This window comes from Coregonus clupeaformis, chromosome 30 (assembly GCF_020615455.1).
Source record: "Coregonus clupeaformis isolate EN_2021a chromosome 30, ASM2061545v1, whole genome shotgun sequence".
NCBI lineage: Eukaryota > Metazoa > Chordata > Actinopteri > Salmoniformes > Salmonidae > Coregonus > Coregonus clupeaformis.
In genome coordinates, this window is record NC_059221.1 from 6,077,339 (window position 1) to 6,095,382 (window position 18,044).

At 41.1% G+C, this 18,044-nt stretch overlaps 2 protein-coding genes across 2 annotated transcripts in view; one reads left to right on the plus strand and one right to left on the minus strand.

Moving 5' to 3' along the window:
- LOC121546509 (thymocyte selection-associated high mobility group box protein TOX-like) overlaps positions 1–8,642 on the plus strand; it is a 100,615-nt gene extending 91,973 nt beyond the window's left edge. The window contains exons 6-9 of the mRNA XM_045209415.1: positions 1,024–1,104; positions 4,166–4,537; positions 4,950–5,086; positions 6,983–8,642. Coding sequence (XP_045065350.1) covers positions 1,024–1,104; positions 4,166–4,537; positions 4,950–5,086; positions 6,983–7,025 — 633 coding nt within the window. The 3' untranslated portion in view covers positions 7,026–8,642. The remainder of the gene's footprint in view (positions 1–1,023; positions 1,105–4,165; positions 4,538–4,949; positions 5,087–6,982) is intronic.
- A 1,291-nt stretch (positions 8,643–9,933) lies between these two features.
- Positions 9,934–11,195, minus strand: LOC121546510 (ladderlectin-like). Its single transcript, XM_045209378.1, has 5 exons — positions 11,183–11,195; positions 10,866–10,975; positions 10,597–10,731; positions 10,108–10,222; positions 9,934–10,004 (listed from the first exon to the last, which is right to left on the minus strand). Exons 1-5 carry the CDS (start codon positions 11,193–11,195, stop codon positions 9,934–9,936), a joined length of 444 nt encoding a protein of 147 aa, XP_045065313.1.
- Between the last annotated feature and the right edge of the window lie 6,849 nt (positions 11,196–18,044).

The following is an 18,044-nucleotide window of genomic DNA, read 5'->3' on the forward strand; positions in this document are numbered from 1 at the left end:
AGTGTGTGCAAACCTGGTCAAGACCTACAGGAAACGTATGATCTCTGTAATTGCAAACAAAGGTTTCTGTACCAAATATTAAGTTCTGCTTTTCTGATGTATCAAATACTTATGTCATGCAATAAAATGCTAATTAATTACTTAAAAATCATACAATGTGATTTTCTGGATTTTTGTTTTAGATTACGTCTCTCACAGTTGAAGTGTACCTATGATAAAAATTACAGACCTCTACATGCTTTGTAAGTAGGAAAACCTGCAAAATCGGCAGTGTATCAAATACTTGTTCCCCCCACTGTATGTAAATAAGGTATTTCTGTTTTTTTTTTTAATTTCTAAATACCTGTTTTCACTTTGTCATTATGGGGTATTATGTGTAAAAAAAATTTTTTTTATCAATTTTAGAATAAGGCTGTAACGTAACGAAATGTGGAAAACGTCAAGGGGTGTGAATACTTTCCGAATGCACTGTATATTTTTATATACATTTTAGAATCAACTGTCAATTAAAATGCTGCAATGCTGTCCATCTGGCATTAGAATCCATTATGATGTATTCACTGGAAGCAACCAATGGTGCATCAGGACTTAAGTGTTATCTACCCCACAACCCTGGTCTCTTGGGGCTTACTAGGCTTGTTATTTACAACCCCCCTCAACATACACACATGCCAACATGCACACACACACACTCGCACACACATGTATACACAGGCACTCATGTGCACACACGTGGGTGCACATACACACACCACACGCATGCGCACTCACAAACAATTATTTTATTTTTGTAGAGTGATGCAATGGCTGTTGCAGTGTTAAAATGATGGAGAGTTCCAGTTCATTTCTCTAGTATATGGAGGAAGTCTGCTTGAAATAAGGTAGTATGATGTGGAAATGGAAGGGTTCTGTTCCATTGGCTCCAATGTAAAGGGAAACATGTGAGAGAGTGTGTTTATGTGCACATTTCTGTGTTTGTATGTGGGTAGACCTCATCTCACTCTCTTTTCCTTTGATTTCCAGGCGTACAAGAGGAAAACCGAGGCGGCCAAGAAAGAGTACCTGAAAGCCCTCGCCACGTACAGAGCCAGTCTGGTTTCCAAGGTAACGCTTATGACACGCCAGGCTTGCTTAAAGTGATGATGGATTTGATGAAAAATCTCAGCTAATGGTGGGGGAGGGGCTAACGGAGAGTGGAGGTGGGGTGATGCAACAAGACTATAGCATACGAGGGACAATACCTTATTTCCATAGGTTGGGGGTTGGAGTTGGGGTTGGGGTTGGGGTTGGGACAGTCGTTCTGATAGAGGGAATGTCATACTATTCCCTTCTGTATGTTGATGTTATTGATTGTAGGGCATATATGTATGCCCTCTATTTGTATACAATATATTAAGCATTTCACAGTGAAGTCAACACCTGTTGTATTCGACGCATGTGACAAATACAATTGTATTTAATTTTATTTAAATATATTCAATTAGGCCAATATCTGTATCTGTCTTTATAGGAAGTGTTCCACTAGTAATTCTCTCTGGTCTGTCCAGACATAGTCCTATGTTTATTCACATCTGGTCTATGGCTGTTCATACTAGACACATGAATGGAACTCTTGGTTTATTGTTGTTATTGATTCATCCATTGTGTCTTCTGTTGCATTGCTTGGGAGTGCGCATCCAATTCAACGCTACACATAATTGGGATTTTGTCGCATTTCTTCATTGTGACACCTTGCTGCTAATTTAGATGTATGGCATTCTCCTTTTTTCCTATGAGTGATGGCGTCCTATCTCTTATGCAGCAACATGGAGAGGAAGGAAGGAAGGAAGGAAGGAAGGAAGGAAGGAAGGAAGGAAGGAAGGAAGGAAGGAAGGAAGGAAGGAAGGAAGGAAGGAAGGAAGGAATGTTGGAATTGTATTGTTTAGTGCCGGGTCGCGTTAACAGCTCAGAATGTAGCGTCGGGGAGATTCCTTTTGTCATTCCATTTGTTCTCCTGGCAAACAGTCTCATTTCCCTGTGTGTGTGTGTGTGTGTGTGTGTGTGTGTGTGTGTGTGTGTGTGTGTGTGTGTGTGTGTGTGTGTGTGTGTGTGTGTAGGCCCTCTCCATTCCCATCCATCTGTCAAGGTGTCCATTGATCATTATCCGGTGGCCAGGCAACAATTCATACAAATGGACACCATTGCCCATGTAATCAACACTGATAGGTTCAGATAAGCAATTTGACAGCTCATCATAGTGGTTGGGTGGGGGGGGGGGGAGCAAGGTGAGGGCTGCACCTGCTCTGAATGATGCACCCATGATATACAGTAACAGTCAAAAGTTTGAACACACCTACTCATTCAAGGGTTTTTCTTTATTTTTACAGTTTTTTACATTGTAGAATAATAGTGAAGACATCAAAACTATGAAATAACACATATGGAATCATGTAGTAACCAAAAAAGTGTTAAACAAACCTAAATATATTTTATATATACCCTTTGCCTTGATGACTGTTGGCATTCTCTCAACCAGATTCATGAGGTAGTCACCTGGAATGCTTTTCAATTAACAGGTGTGCCTTGTTAAAAGTTAATTTGTGGAATTTCTTTCCTTCTTAATGCATTTGAGCCAATCAGTTGTGTTGTGACAAGGTGGGGGCGGGGGGGGGGGATACAGAAGATAGCCCTATTTGGTAAAAAATATTATGGCAAGAACAGCTCAAATAAGCAAAGAGAAACGACAGTCCATCATTACTTTAAGACATGAAGGTCAGTCAATCCGGAAAATGTCAAGAACTTTTAAAGTTTCTTCAAGTGCAGTCGCAAAAGCCATCAAGCACTATGATGAAACTGGCTCTCATGAGGACCGCCACAGGAAAGGAAGACCCAGAGTTACCTCTGCTGCAGAGGATAAGTTCATTTGAGTTACCAGCCTCAGAAATTGCAGCCCAAATAAATGCTTCACAGAGTTCAAGTCACAGACACATCTCAACATCAACTGTTCAGAGGAGACTGCGTGAATCAGGCCTCCATAGTCGAATTGCTGCAAAGAAACCACTACTAAAGGACACAAATAATAAGAAGAGACTTGCTTGGGCCAAGAAACATGAGCAATGGATATTAGACCGGTGGAAATCAGTACTTTGCTCTGGAGTTCAAATTGGAGATTTTTGGTTCCAACCGCTGTATCTTTGTGAGACGCAGTGTAGGTGAACGGATGATCTCCACATGTGTAGTTCCCACCGTGAAGCATGGAGGAGGTGTGATGGTGTGGGGGTGCTTTGCTGGTGACACTGTCTGTGATTTATTTAGAATTCAAGGCACACTTAACCAGCATGGCTACAACAGCATTCTGCAGCGATACGCCATCCCATCTGGTTTGGGCTTAGTGGGACAATCATTTGGTTTTCAACAGGACAATGACCCAACACACCTCCAGGCTGTGTAAGGGCTATTTGACCAAGAAGGAGAGTGATGGAGTGCTGCATCAGATGACCTGGCCTCCACAATCACCCGACCTCAACCCAATTGAGATGGTTTGGGATGAGTTGGACCACAGAGTGAAGGAAAAGCAGCCAACAAGTGCTCAGCATATGTGGGAATTCCTTCAAAACTGTTGGAAAAGCATAGTTATAACATATAATGTTATGGTAATGACCGTGTCATAACGTTTTATGACGCTAGGTGTCAAGTAAATTGTTACTGAGGGGGTAAGCATGAAATATCCTCTATAAAAAAAAATTACAATCATTTATTTTACTATGTCAGTATGTATTTGTTGTCAATGTTTTGGCTTCAAACTGATGGCAGTTGTGAAAAAAGTCAATAGTTGGAAGAGTTGCAGAGTTAATTGAAAATAATGCCATTGTTGGTTAGTTGCTTTTTTCATTAATTAGGCTATTATCTCTTGAACCATATGGTCTGTCTACTAGAAATTAATGGACAATATGGACACAGATATAAAAAATATTATATATAATTACTTTTTATAAAGTTATTCAAGCATAAATTACCAAAGTTGCGATAGATTGCCATAGATTTTCTGTTAATTACCAAAATTACTGAAGATTCCGGTAACTATGGTAAACTACCGGTAGCTTTGCAACCCTGCGCACCACTCATGACCCAGCACTACTTGGTCGCATTCATTAGGCATTCTTTGTTTTGTGTTTCTCACCTCCAGCCCTACAATGACCCCGTCGAACCAAAAAGCTCCCAAAGCAGCCAGCCCTCCCACATGCTGCCCCCCAAGCAGCCCCTGTACAGTGTGCCCCCGCAGGCCTCCTCCCCCTACGGTCTGGGCCCCGGCTCCTTCCCCCTGTCAGACCTGCAGAGCTTCGCCGGTCCGCCCCACCACGCCCTGGCCCGGACCCTCAGCCAATCCCAGATGCTGCCGCCCAGCATGAGTGCCTCACCCCCCTCCCCCTTCCAGATCAGCCCGCCCCTCCACCCCTCCCAGCTCGCCCTGCACCAGAGCTCCCTGCGCATGCAGCAGGTCCAGTCGCACTCAATGGGGCTCCAAGGGTCTCTGCACTCACCTCCTCTCAGCCAACAGGTTAGTCCAATCTCTGTTCTCCAGCGTTCAGCCCTGCTTGGCCATTCAGAGTTGTGGGGAAACATTAGAAAAAGGTGATAGAGCTGTTATATAATGTGAGTATTAATGATCTCATGACACTGGGTAATTTAACTATTATTGATCATAAGTTCAAACATAGCTTTTTAGACTAAGGAAGCACCTTAAAGACCTGGTATCCGTGCTGATCCTAGATCTGCACCAGAGTTAAGGGTCACTTTGAATTTAAGCCAGTGTCCACTTACTCCCCAACTTAAAATAAGTTGAGCATTGCCCACATTGCCTGCAGTAGACGTGAACGTCATGCTACTGGGAAGCCCACCAACCACATTGGAGCATTTGAAGTGGTAGCGTTTTTTAACAGAGCACTCTTCTATTTCCTCTTGTGCTCCAGGGGTTCTCTCACATTCAGGATTACCAGAACAGTGTGGGGGGGTCCCAGTCCCCGGGGGCGCCCAACCCAGGGCACGGACAGAACCCCGACTGGGACGGCGAGTACTGCAACCGGGACTGTGGGCCCAACCATTGCGGGTGAGCATGCCCTGAGACCCTACTGGGACGAGTAACAGTCTTATCAACAGTCCTTTGCCAGAGTGAGGCTTGAGGGTGAGGGTGTCCTAAAATGGACACCGTACTGTTTATTTAAAAGCAGTAAAAGCAGTAAAAGCAGTAAAAGCAGTAGTAGTGAAATAACACTTTTCCTTACACTGTAAATTGTGAACATTACTTACTGTTTTCTTTATCGCTTCCGTGCAATTTTCACAATTGTGTGGTAAATGTTCACAACTCTTAGTACAAAACTAAAAAGAAGGTTGTTTCAAAACTCTAAGCACAAATAAATCATTAAATAAATAGAACATGCTAAAAAAATTTTTTATATATATTGCCTTTCACAATGCAATGCTCAAAGTACTTTTGATATGATTCTCTCCTCTTTTGTTAAAGGTAATTTTGCTAGTACTTAATCCGACTGCTCTTAACGTTTGGTAAACCTATAGATTTTACATGTAAACGGGTTTGTCTACTACAGATTTTTAGAAACACAAAAAGTATCATATATACTCGAATGTACTACTATGATGATGACTATTATGATTTTACTTCACAGTACATTTTTAAACAATCTGATATTGACAAAATCAGAGATGTATTGTATGTAACAAATCAATTCAAAGTGTATTGGTTGTGTATACAGTACATATTAGCAGATGTTAGCAGGTGCAGCGAAATGCTTGTGTTTTTAGCTCCTACAGTGCAGTAATACAATATCAGACACTTTTATCCAAAGTGACAACAGTTCACGCAGTGGGGTATGTGACCCCAGTGGGAATCGAACCCATAACTCTGGTGTTGCTAGTGCCATGCTCTTATGAACTGGGCCACTTACAGGACCACTACAACAATTATGTACAATACAATACTTTAAAATACAAAACACGATGGAAGATGTATGATTGCCATCCCCATGAGCGTAACACCCTCCTTCAGGCCATGGATGAGGCATGCAGTTATTTCAGTCCAGACCTATGTCAGGCTTGGATTCGCCATGCAAAAAGGGTTTTCCCCAGGTGCATGAACAATTAGGATATTTACTGCAATTTTGATGAGAACCTATGGCCAAATGCTAAAGACAGGCTTGATGCAAACTAGTGCCTTTCATTTCTTTCATTTGATTGCATTGTGAAAGATGTCTTCGATGATCACACCTTAAATGGGGAGTGCAAGTGTATTGCCTAATGTGAAAACAGTTTAATGTACTGTAGTTTACAGTACTGTAGCATACCACATTCAAAGGGAAATGTTTAAACATGCATCTTACATTTTTTGCTATTGAATTAACTTGTTGTTAAAATAACTAATTGAGAATATATCATTATGTTGTGTTTTGGTGATTAAACCTATGTACTCATTATATTTCAGAGTAAACTTATATTTTGGATCAATGGTTGTGTGGTGAAAGATGTCTACAGACAAATGAATGAACAATGAAAGGTTTTGAATGTAAGACTGACTGCGTTACAAGTGTTACCAGTTTGGAGTTTTGTACTACTTTGAAAATTCACCACATACTTGTGAAAAAAAACTGTAAGTAGCTCCGTATTTTATTGAATAATTATATCACTGACCGGCAACAGGTTGTCCAACTGAAAAACCACTGTTCAGGGTGTGTGGCTGTCACACAAGGTGTCCTTCAGGGGTCAATGTTGAATCCACTCAATCTACCTCCCACCCTTGGACAAGATCATGCAACATCATGGTGTTCATTCACTGCCACTGCTATGCTAGTGACACACAGCTCTCCTTCTCTGCCAAATAAATAGTACTGAATAGAATAAATATATGTTTTTTGAGTGGCATTCAATTAATTGGATTCTGGACCAAAATGTGCCTATATTGATGCCATCTTTTCTGTGTTCTCTTCATCAGCAGTGGCATGGGAGCCCGGGACAAGCCTCTCTACCTCACTTGAAGCTGAAGGACCTCCAAAAGTCAAGACTCCAGGGAGTTTTCCAACATTCATCAACAACAACGTCAATGTATCTTTCTCCTCCTTGTTTTTTCTGAAGGATTTTTAAAATCCCAAAGACTGCTACTACTTCACCTATTTGCCAAGCACTTAGACTGGACAGGAGCCTTGCTTCTTTTTGCCATGAATGTCCATTTTGTGGGGGGTTAAGCTTCAAGCTCACGTCAACATACTGTACATGAAGACTAAAAAACGTCTTCTGGCTTTGTTTTGACATTTTCCCAAATGTTAAATTTTTCTCCTCTTTTGCTTTCCTTTGCTCTTACTCAGTTTTCCCATGGACTGCCCACTTTTGGGCGAAACAATGCTGTAAGCATATTCATTGTAGGGTCTATGTTAAGATTCTCATACAGGACCCTTGAACCTAGTCACCTCACTAAGGGAGGATACAACTATTTCAGCAAAGAAAGCAAAAACACAAAGCGTAATTAGAAAAAGAAAACATCCTTACGTCAACCCAGTTCTAATTGAGAGCTTTCCCATTTTTATTTTCTCTGAGTGATTGTAAATATCTACCAAGATGGAACCTGGCCCCCTATGCCTAGATGTGTGTATCTAGCCACAGTCCCTTGCTTTTTTCTTCTATTTTTTACATTATTTTGTTTAGTTATGTGATTTCTGTGCGGGCTGGATTCAGTGATGGAATACACACACTAAATCCTGTGTTAAAGCTCTGTTCACTGGTCATGCTACTTTCTAGCCCGGTCCCAGATCTGTTTGTGCTGCCTTTGCAACTGCTATGGTGACAATAACCATAGGAGATGGCAAGACATCACAAACAGATCTGGAACCAGGCTAGCTTCTCTCTAATGGAGAGAGAAATACAAAGACTGTTGGGAATAGGGAGCCATTTTGGACACCCTCTGCACTGTCCTCAGGATGTGACTGGACTGAAGAGGTCAAAGGTGAAACCTCTCCCTTAGTTTAAACCTCTCCTGGTCCAGCGGACCACACCACCCCCACTCCCCAGCGCCACTTGTATAGGTGAATAAAAAAAATAGTTGCTAAATGTGAAATGTTGCTAAAGATAAAAGCATAAAAGTGGGTTTTAAAGTTTTTGACTAGTTTTATTAGGTGTTTTAGAAATTGTGTTGAATTCATGTTTATAATTTTTTGTGAAGATAAAAATAATATTATAATGCATTTAATTCTTTAAAATTTTGTTTTTCACTGTAGCACAATTTAAGTTTCTAAGGAATGGTCACCGGTAGATATTTCATTTGTGTACAAACCTGCGAAATGTACTTATTTTAATTGTAAAGCCAGCAATGAAAGAACCCATTTTGTTTTGTTGATTAACATGTTTCGCAATATGGTCATTCTATTTAATTCGGTTGACTGGTTTCACATCTATTTATGAATGATATGAAGTAACGTTTTGGCTTGTTTTCATCAGGGTGCATTATTATTATTATTAAATTCCATGGTAATTTGAATAATTATTATTTGTACATCACTTGTTTCTGGTGCATTGGCTTTTTTCCAGCATTTGGTTCATTTTGTGTGGCGATGCTTCTTTTGTTTTCTTTTGTCAGTAATAAAATGTAAGTGGAAAATAAACTCTGTGTCTCTGTTTATCTTGACTTGTTCTTAGTGGGTTTATCACGTTTATATGGTGAGGCTAGCGAGTGGAAGGCTACTTCCTCTCAAGGCTTGGCTGCCTCACGTAATAGGCATCCAAATTCTTCACCCTTCTTGAAAAGTGTGCATTTACACACTTTCTCTCAAGGATTTTACAATGCTGGAAACTTCTTCCAACCAATTCTTACAGTACACCAATCCTGTACAGTTTTATGAGCATACTGTATATCAGTTATGTAGCTGCTGATTGTCTGAACCAATGTAGACATCTTTGTTCACACAGCATGTTTTCATTTTCATCAGGTTAGACTATGAAGATGAGAAGACTATGAGAGTTAATGCAGTGTGAGCGGTACTGCTAGGCCTACCTGGAAATAATGTTTAAAAAACACATGAATTTCACAGTTGGATTAGAGGTAGAAAATAAATGGAATCTATCAACCCTCCCCTCTTCTCGCTCGCTCACTCTCTTTCTTTCTTTCTTTCTTTCTTTCTTTCTTTCTTTCTTTCTTTCTTTCTTTCTTTCTTTCTTTCTTTCTTTCTTTCTTTCTCTCTCTCTCTCTCTCTCTCTCTCTCTCTCTCTCTCTCTCTCTCTCTCTCTCTCTCTCTCTCTCTCTCTCTCTCACTCTCGCTCTCTCTCTCTCTCGCTCGTTCACTCACTCACTCACTCACTCACTCACTCACTCACTCACTCACTCACTCACACTGCCTGGAAAACATGATAATATAGTGCCCTCTAGTGTTAGCGTGGAACATGTTTTTAAACAATAACTCTGCTGTAAAATGAATGTGTCCGAATCCTAAACGGGGACAATTCAATGTCATGAGGAATTCATCCCAAAATGCTAATGTTGTGACTTTTTTCAGAGACCGAAGTGTGGATTGCAGTCACTCCTTGTCCATAGACTGCTTTCAAGGTAAGGCAACAAATATCTAAATATGGGAAATCGCTGAACTATCCCTTTAATCTTGTCTGACAAAATGTCTGTATAAAATAGAATGAGGAAAGCAAGAAATATCATGCATTTATTAGCAGTGACATCAATTACATTTTGCATTAAAGGCAACATTAGGGAAATACTAATGATGAAAGAAAAATATATTTACATTTCATTTCAGTCATGAATCATCACGTAGTTCAGACAACAGCAGTGATGCTGTAGAAAGATTCTGAAGAGCACTGAGTGAAAACATGTTTACGATACAGTATCAGGGATATGGACTACATAAAGTTTCATTTTTCATTCCAGTTGAAGTTTCTCAGGATTTATTAACAGATTCTTTTAACACACACAGAAGAATATTTGTCTCCACAATTTCCATCATTCCAGCGTTTCTCGCCTATAGGGGAAACAAGGATAAAAAATCACCTCTCCAATTGAAATTAATTGAATTTGAAGGTGAGGTGAGTGATTAGGATCAGATGATAGTAAGTTTACTGTACCTCCCCAGTTCATCATCAGACAAGGCTCCCTCTTGCCATTGTAATTGTTGGGTTCTCCTGTGTGCCAGCTAGTGTAATCCAATCTAGACCCGTCACTCCAAAGCCACACCCGGTTCTGTAGGAAACATTTCATTTATTCAACCAGAGCACATGCAAATCTCTTTAAAGCCACACAATTAGGCTCCGTACACACTCAAGTTGTACAACTGATGTACAATGCATTTGGCAACGGTTGTGATACAACAAAGAGTTTTTTGGAAACAATTACACAAGCTTTGTGGATACACCAGACAATGGTTGTGTAAATATTTATGTACATACAAACTCTATATTGTATCACAAAAATATCAGTTGTATCACAACCATTGTGTCAAATGTGTTGTACATCAGTTGTACAACCTGAGTGTGTACGGGGCCTTAGTGGCTCTGTTCTAAGTATTCCCAAACCTACTGTATAGCAAGGTGTGACGTAATTCACGAGCACTGTACCTGAACATGGTCAAATCCTCCGATCCAAGCATAGGTTAAATCATTCGTATGTCGTCTCACCAACTCTTGCACAAAGTGATGCTCTGCTGAACTGTGTACGGACGCAAGGTTCGCCCCAAAGTGCACACAGTATCGCTATAGGAGGGGTGAGAGAGAGAGTCAGTACCAACAAGTGAGTTTGTTACAAAACTGTATATATTTTAGACTCAATATAGAGTAGACAATGGAATCTTTCCGAGTGGAAGACGCGCTTCAACATATCGGTGTACCTCTGCCTCAAGCCATGTCCTCTGCGTACTGACAAACATGAAGCAGCGGGATCCGTATCTGGTCCAGCCGGAAGGACATGACCTGCTCTGTGTCTCCACCTCCTCAGCCTCTGTAGGGAGGAAAGACGCAGGAAGTGTGACATCACTCAATACAAACACCACACCTCATCATAGGTTACATAGCCTGGCTGGGACAGACTTCTTCTTAGGCTCGGATTCAATCCAAGGCCCATTACAGAGAAGCGCACTGACAGCCGACATTCACAGAGATTGCAGTCATTGTAAATGCTGCGAATGTCAGCTCAAGCGTAAATTACCTCGAAAAGGCATGTTGACAGCTGTCCAGTGCGCTGCTCTATAACACACCTTGGATTGAATCCCAGCCTTACTGTTAGATAAAACACTCACCCAGAGGAGGAATCTGTTCAAGGTTAGTCTGCAGTAAGGGCTCTGTAACAGGGAGATATCGTATCAATAATGATGATGATGGAGTATTAGCGAATTCAGTGAAGAGGTCAATTCACACACAACGAATCACACACACACACACACACAATTAATCAATCATGTAAAGTGATGCAAAGTGTGAGGAGTCTCACTTGTGTCACCCGGAGCAATGGCAGCACACAGAAGCAGAAGGATGGTCAACAACATCACCATGGTAATAGTCACCTGAAAGAGAGAGAGAGAGAGAGAGAGAGAGAGAGAGAGAGAGAGAGAGAGAGAGAGAGAGAGACAGAGAGAGAGAGAGAGAGCAAGAGAGAGACAGAGCGAGAGAGACAGAGCAAGAGAGAGAAATACAGAGGGAGAGGGAGACATCGAGTGAGACAGAGACAGGCGGCAAAGACAAGTTCAGTGAGTAGTTCAGACGAGTAGTTGTAGACCAATAATATACCTTTCAGAGTGAATCACAGGTAGTTTCTAGGTTCTGTTCAGGTAATCAGCTGTTGGTTCTGTTCAGCTGGAGAAAGAGGATAACTTTTATACACCTGGCCACAAGGAAGCAACAATTATTAACTAATGCTGATTTGTTTATTGGGTAGCTATTCCCGTAGAAATTTATCAATGTACAAAACAACAGGATCATATCTATTTCCTTCTCATGGCACGTTTATGGATGTGGATTGTTGAGTGGGCACCATACATGTCCCTCTCTCTCTCTCTCTCGCTCTCTTTCTCTCTCTCTCTCACACACACACACACGTATGCACGGGCGCGCACACACACACACACACACACACATTTATTTTCATACTTAATCAGTAACCTGGCTGATAAACCTAGTCATTAGAAGGTTGTTGTTGGGTCTGACAGAAGGGGGGAATGGAGCAACTACTTCAGGTGACTAGTTGATTTATTACATTACAGGAAGAAAAACACATTTGAAAACGTTACAAGTGCTATGATCAGCAGGGAACCACCTCTGATGAACTTATGTGTTTCTTCACGTGATGTTCATAATGATGATGATCATGGTGATGAAGAAGAAGAAGAAGAATTAGAAGAAGAAGAAGAAGAAGAAGAAGAAGAAGTTTTCCACCTACTCCCACTGTCTCAGTCCCCAGTATCTATGCTGCAATAGTCTATGTGCCGGGGGCTATGGTCAGTCTGTTATATCTGGTATAATTATCCTGTCTTATCTGGTGTCCTGTGTGATCTTAGGTATGCTCCCTCTAATTCTCCCTATCCCTCTCCCTCTCCCTCTCCCTCTCCCTCTCCCTCTCCCTCTCCCTCTCCCTCTCCCTCTCCCTCTCCCTCTCCCTCTCCCTCTCCCTCTCCCTCTCCCTCTCCCTCTCTCTCTCTCTGTCTCTCTACCGCACCTGCTGTCTCGGCCTCTGAATGCTCGGCCATTTACTCCTTAGGTTCTGACCTGTTGCACCCTCTATAACCACTGTGATTATTATTTGACCCTGCTGGTCATCTAAGAATGATCTGGCCTTAATGGCCATGTACACTTACAATCTCCATTGCCCTTGTTTCCATACCCTAGATTAAAAGTGGTTTGATAAGGTTGTGCACAAGCACATTATAATCAATAACATATTGCCATAATGCCAATAAATAACAACATAAGGCATTGGCAAAAAATAATGAGAATTAATCTGTTAATTTCTGACTCTTTGGCTAATTTAAAGATCATAGAAGAAAACACAAATGCACAATGATGCTTACTATTTCCTGAAGTTCACTGATTTGACCTTCCATTTGATTTGATTTGATTGCCTTCCATTTGTTATACTTAAGTGTCAACTTTAGTGCCATATTCACATCAGAACTGTTAACATCACATTTCTCATACAGAGGGATTAGCTAAACATTATTTTACATTTATAAAAAAAATTCAACAGCTAGAATCTTATACAGAAAAAATGACCATTTGGGATGATGATTTTAAATGAAATAATCTTTTTTTACTATTATTATTTTTTAAATCTTTTAAATTTTTTCCTTTTTTAAATTATATTTCCCTTCATTACTTTCCAACCCCACCATCAATTACCCAATTGGAGTAAACTAGTGAACAACAACGCTTAGGCCTCTACTTCCAGCCCATACATACTATATACATTTTATGGACACAGTCAAATTCTACAATAATTATATTTTGTTTGTTTTTACTCCTGAACTTCCTCCGATCATTTTCATGATGTCCATCTGGTTTGCTTCTATATGCCATATTTTTCTAACTGTGCTCTTTCACAAAAGCTCTCAACCTATAACCTATGACTTTTCAGATCACCCAGTAGTGCTATCTGCAGGGTTAGCTCCAGGTAAATATTGCAATCCTTCAGCCATTCCTGGACCTGTGTCCAAAAACAAGCTACAAATGGACAGTACCAAAACAAACGATCTAATGATTCTGTATCCCCCATATAAATAACATTCTATTGGTAGCAAGAATTTTATATAATAATTTAAATTGAAAAATTCTAAGTTTTGAATCCGGTGTCATTTTGCATATCAATTCATAAACACTATGCCATGAAATCGGTACGTCAAAAATCGCTTCCAAACTATTTTGCAATCTACAGTGGGGAAAAAAAGTATTTAGTCAGCCACCAATTGTGCAAGTTCTCCCACTTAAAAAGATGAGAGAGGCCTGTAATTTTCATCATAGGTACACGTCAACTATGACAGACAAATTGAGAAGAAAGAAAATCCAGAAAATCACATTGTAGGATTTTTAATGAATTTATTTGCAAATTATGGTGGAAAATAAGTATTTGGTCACCTAAAAAACAAGTAAGATTTCTGGCTCTCACAGACCTGTAACTTCTTCTTTAAGAGGCTCCTCTGTCCTCCACTTGTTACCTGTATTAATGGCACCTGTTTGAACTTGTTATCAGTATAAAAGACACCTGTCCACAACCTCAAACAGTCACACTCCAAACTCCACTATGGCCAAGACCAAAGAGCTGTCAAAGGACACCAGAAACAAAATTGTAGACCTGCACCAGGCTGGGAAGACTGAATCTCCAATAGGTAAGCAGCTTGGTTTGAATAAATCAACTGTGGGAGCAATTACTAGGAAATGGAAGACATACAAGACCACTGATAATCTCCCTCGATCTGGGGCTCCACGCAAGATCTCACCCCGTGGGGTCAAAATGATCACAAGAATGGTGAGCAAAAATCCCAGAACCACACGGGGGGACCTAGTGAATGACCTGCAGAGAGCTGGGACCAAAGTAACAAAGCCTACCATCAGTAACACACTACGCCGCCAGGGACTCAAATCCTGCAGTGCCAGACGTGTCCCCCTGCTTAAGCCAGTACATGTCCAGGCCCGTCTGAAGTTTGCTAGAGTGCATTTGGATGATCCAGAAGAGGATTGGGAGAATGTCATATGGTCAGATGAAACCAAAATAGAACTTTTTAGTAAAAACTCAACTCGTCGTGTTTGGAGGACAAATAATGCTGAGTTGCATCCAAAGAACACCATACCTACTGTGAAGCATGGGGGTGGAAACATCATGCTTTGGGGCTGTTTTTCTGCAAAGGGACCAGGACGACTGATCCGTGTAAAGGAAAGAATGAATTGGGCCATGTATCGTGAGATTTTGAGTGAAAACCTCCTTCCATCAGCAAGGGAATTGAAGATGAAACGTGGCTGGGTCTTTCAGCATGACAATGATCCCAAACACACCGCCCGGGCAACAAAGGAGTGGCTTCGTAAGAAGCATTTCAAGGTCCTGGAGTGGCCTAGCCAGTCTCCAGATCTCAACCCCATAGAAAGTCTGTGTTGCCCAGCGACAGCCCCAAAACATCACTGCTCTAGAGGAGATCTCCATGGAGGAATGGGCCAAAATACCAGCAACAGTGTGTGAAAACCTTGTGAAGACTTACAGAAAACGTTTGACCTGTGTCATTGCCAACAAAGGGTATATAACAAAGTATTGAAAAACTTTTGTTATTGACCAAATACTTATTTTCCACCATAATTTGCAAATAAATTCATTAAAAATCCTACAATGTGATTTTCTGGATTTTTTTTTTCATTTTGTCTGTCATAGTTGACGTGTACCTATGATGAAAATTACAGGCCTCTCATCTTTTTAAGTGGGAGAACTTGCACAATTGGTGGCTGACTAAATACTTTTTTCCCCCACTGTATATCATGGTTTTTGTCATCAACAGCCAGTCCAACAAGGAAGTATGGGTACGGTCTCTCAGTAAACGTGTCTTTGTGATTGTAGATATGTGTCATATCTTTGGGGTCGTAAAAGGACACCTCCCCACTGGTGAAGTCCAGCTACACTCAAATCTCACACTGGTCAGATCATCAGACACAGAGAGACAGAGGTTGGCAGTGTTGGGGTTTAGAATCACAGGAGTGTATTGGACCATCTTCATCTTCTCCCAGACTCTGAACTGCAGGTTTCCCAGGGGTTTGGCCACTTTGATAAGCGCTCCTGATACTAGCTGTGGACCCGGGAGTGTGTTGTTCTGGGCAGGGGCGGTGTGTTCAATAGGGCGATATGGGCGACGCACTGCCAAATGGGAAAAGGAAGGGATTTTTTTTCTAATCAATTATATCACGGCAACAGTAGTTATCAGTGTTGTAATCTAGACGTGTCTGGTCTGATCTGCCACTAAATGTCCAATCAGGCTAAAGTCGTGCTTCAAATGGCCACCCCCTTTTTGGGCGATTTCAGTCAGGTTGAAAATCGCCCAGAAGTCTGTCATAGACTCCCATGTAAAATCTATTTTTTCAAATTTCAGAGCTTTCAATACAATCTCTATGGGTGTCTGAGGGCTTGCACTTACGCGCTTTCGTCATACGTAACGTAACCATGAACGTAACTAAGAAAAGACCGGGTAGCAGCCTCAATCAATTCACTACTACTGTAAAAATGGCTAGCCTTCAGTGCAACTCGATTGTGTCTTTGAAAGAAGTTCCTTTTTGTCGGCGAACAAATCAAGATAAATTGGCAACGAAACAATTAGGACCTCCCAGACCAAATTTAATAATTCAACAGGTTTCTACTAAAGGCGGAAAGTCCTACACCCGAGGATTTTCCAAAAATTGGTACTAACGAAAAAAGAACATTGCCACTCAACTGGATGAGGGATACAGGCTAGCTGTCCGCCGCCACAACGATGAGGTTAGTGTTGATAATCACAAGTTTACTGGAGAACTGAGACCAAGTAGAGACTTTGGACAGGGTGGATATGGTATAATAAAGGCAGTTTATTCAGAGGTAAAGATATCTGGAATCGCGTGCACGGACCCGTTCGTCAAACTCTTAGGGAGCTATACATTAAGCCCCATTACTTACCATATCAGATAAGAGAAATTGCTGCAGCTACATATATTTTACATCCTGGCCCTACATAGTTCACTATTTGCATCACTTACCAAAATATTACATGTGGTCATATATGCTTGGAAAGTGGAGATGCCATAGAACGTCAAAAAAGTAAACATTGCTGGAGACACATTGCCGTTTTGGAGAAGACATCGCGTTTGCTAGCGAAGAGATTTGTTGTGGCAAATGAACTTGGGCTGGGAATTGCCAGGAACCTCACGATAAGATATATGCATTGCGAGTCTCATGATTCTATACGTATTGCGATTCGATACTGTGATTTTATTGCGCACCATATGTCTGTTGCAGAGGGATCAGAAAGCCATGAGAACGAGTTTTGATCAGTCATGGAAATAAAAGTGCTGAAAACAAATTGGCTCCCAATGTGAAAAGATTGAGAACAAGCTATGAAGGAACAATAATGGTGTTTTGGTGCAGGTACAGCCAACTAGCGCTAAAATATTGCGATATTGTCAATACAGTATATCGTAAAGTATCACTATGTAACTCGATTTCTTTCACCCCAATCCCTCAAATTAACGGTAAATAACTGAATTGTTTGCCCCACATTTAGCTAAGATGATTAGCTAGCCAGCTAAAATGTTTTATTTAGTTAGCAGTCGCATCTACAATAGTTTACTGTCAATAACATGTCTCCAAAAATGACGTGGTGTCTCCAATTGTGTTGACATTTGACAATTGCGATGCGCATCCATGAGTATCCACTTTCTGTAGCTCAGCTGGTAGAGCACGGCGCTTGTAACGCCAAGGTAGTGGGTTCGATCCCCGGGACCACCCATACACAAAAATGTATGCACGCATGACTGTAAGTCGCTTTGGATAAAAGCGTCTGCTAAATAGCATATTATTATTATTATTATTATCTGAAGAGAGCCCCGAAACATTGTGTGCAGACATTTTATGCAATAAATGAAGTAGGTTGAATCTAGTAGTTCTGATCTTCTGATTGGTCCTGATGAGTTGGGCGAGGTCCCCTCCAGGCTACTGTCACTGTTGCATTGGCTCTGAGTCGGGTTCTCTGTCTTCAAATGTTCAGCCTAAGAGAGGGGATTTTTGTGTGTGTGTGTGTGTGTGTGTGTTTAACAGTGATGATGTGTGTGTGTGTGTGTGTGTGTGTGTGTGTGTGTGTGTGTGTGTGTGTGTGTTTAACAGTGATGATGTGTGTGTGTGTGTGTTTGTGTGTGTGTGTGTGTGTGTCCTCAGAGCAAGAACTCGTGAGTTGGAAGAACTGAGAGGCCTATGGCGTGGGTGTTGTCCTTGGCTGACAAGATAGGACCCTTTTGTCCATTGTTATTGGATAGGAACAGAACTTATAACCAGCTCCTGACCTAAATAGATCTTAGCACAA

What these genes read in the sequence shown, in the direction of transcription:
- LOC121546510 (XM_045209378.1), bottom strand. An exon ending in GGACATGGCTTGAGGCAGAG is followed by an intron (nt 10,732 to 10,865) that starts GTACACCGATAT and finishes CCCCTCCTATAG; the next exon opens with CGATACTGTGTGCACTTTGG. An exon ending in GAGGATTTGACCATGTTCAG is followed by an intron (nt 10,223 to 10,596) that starts GTACAGTGCTCG and finishes TGTTTCCTACAG; the next exon opens with AACCGGGTGTGGCTTTGGAG.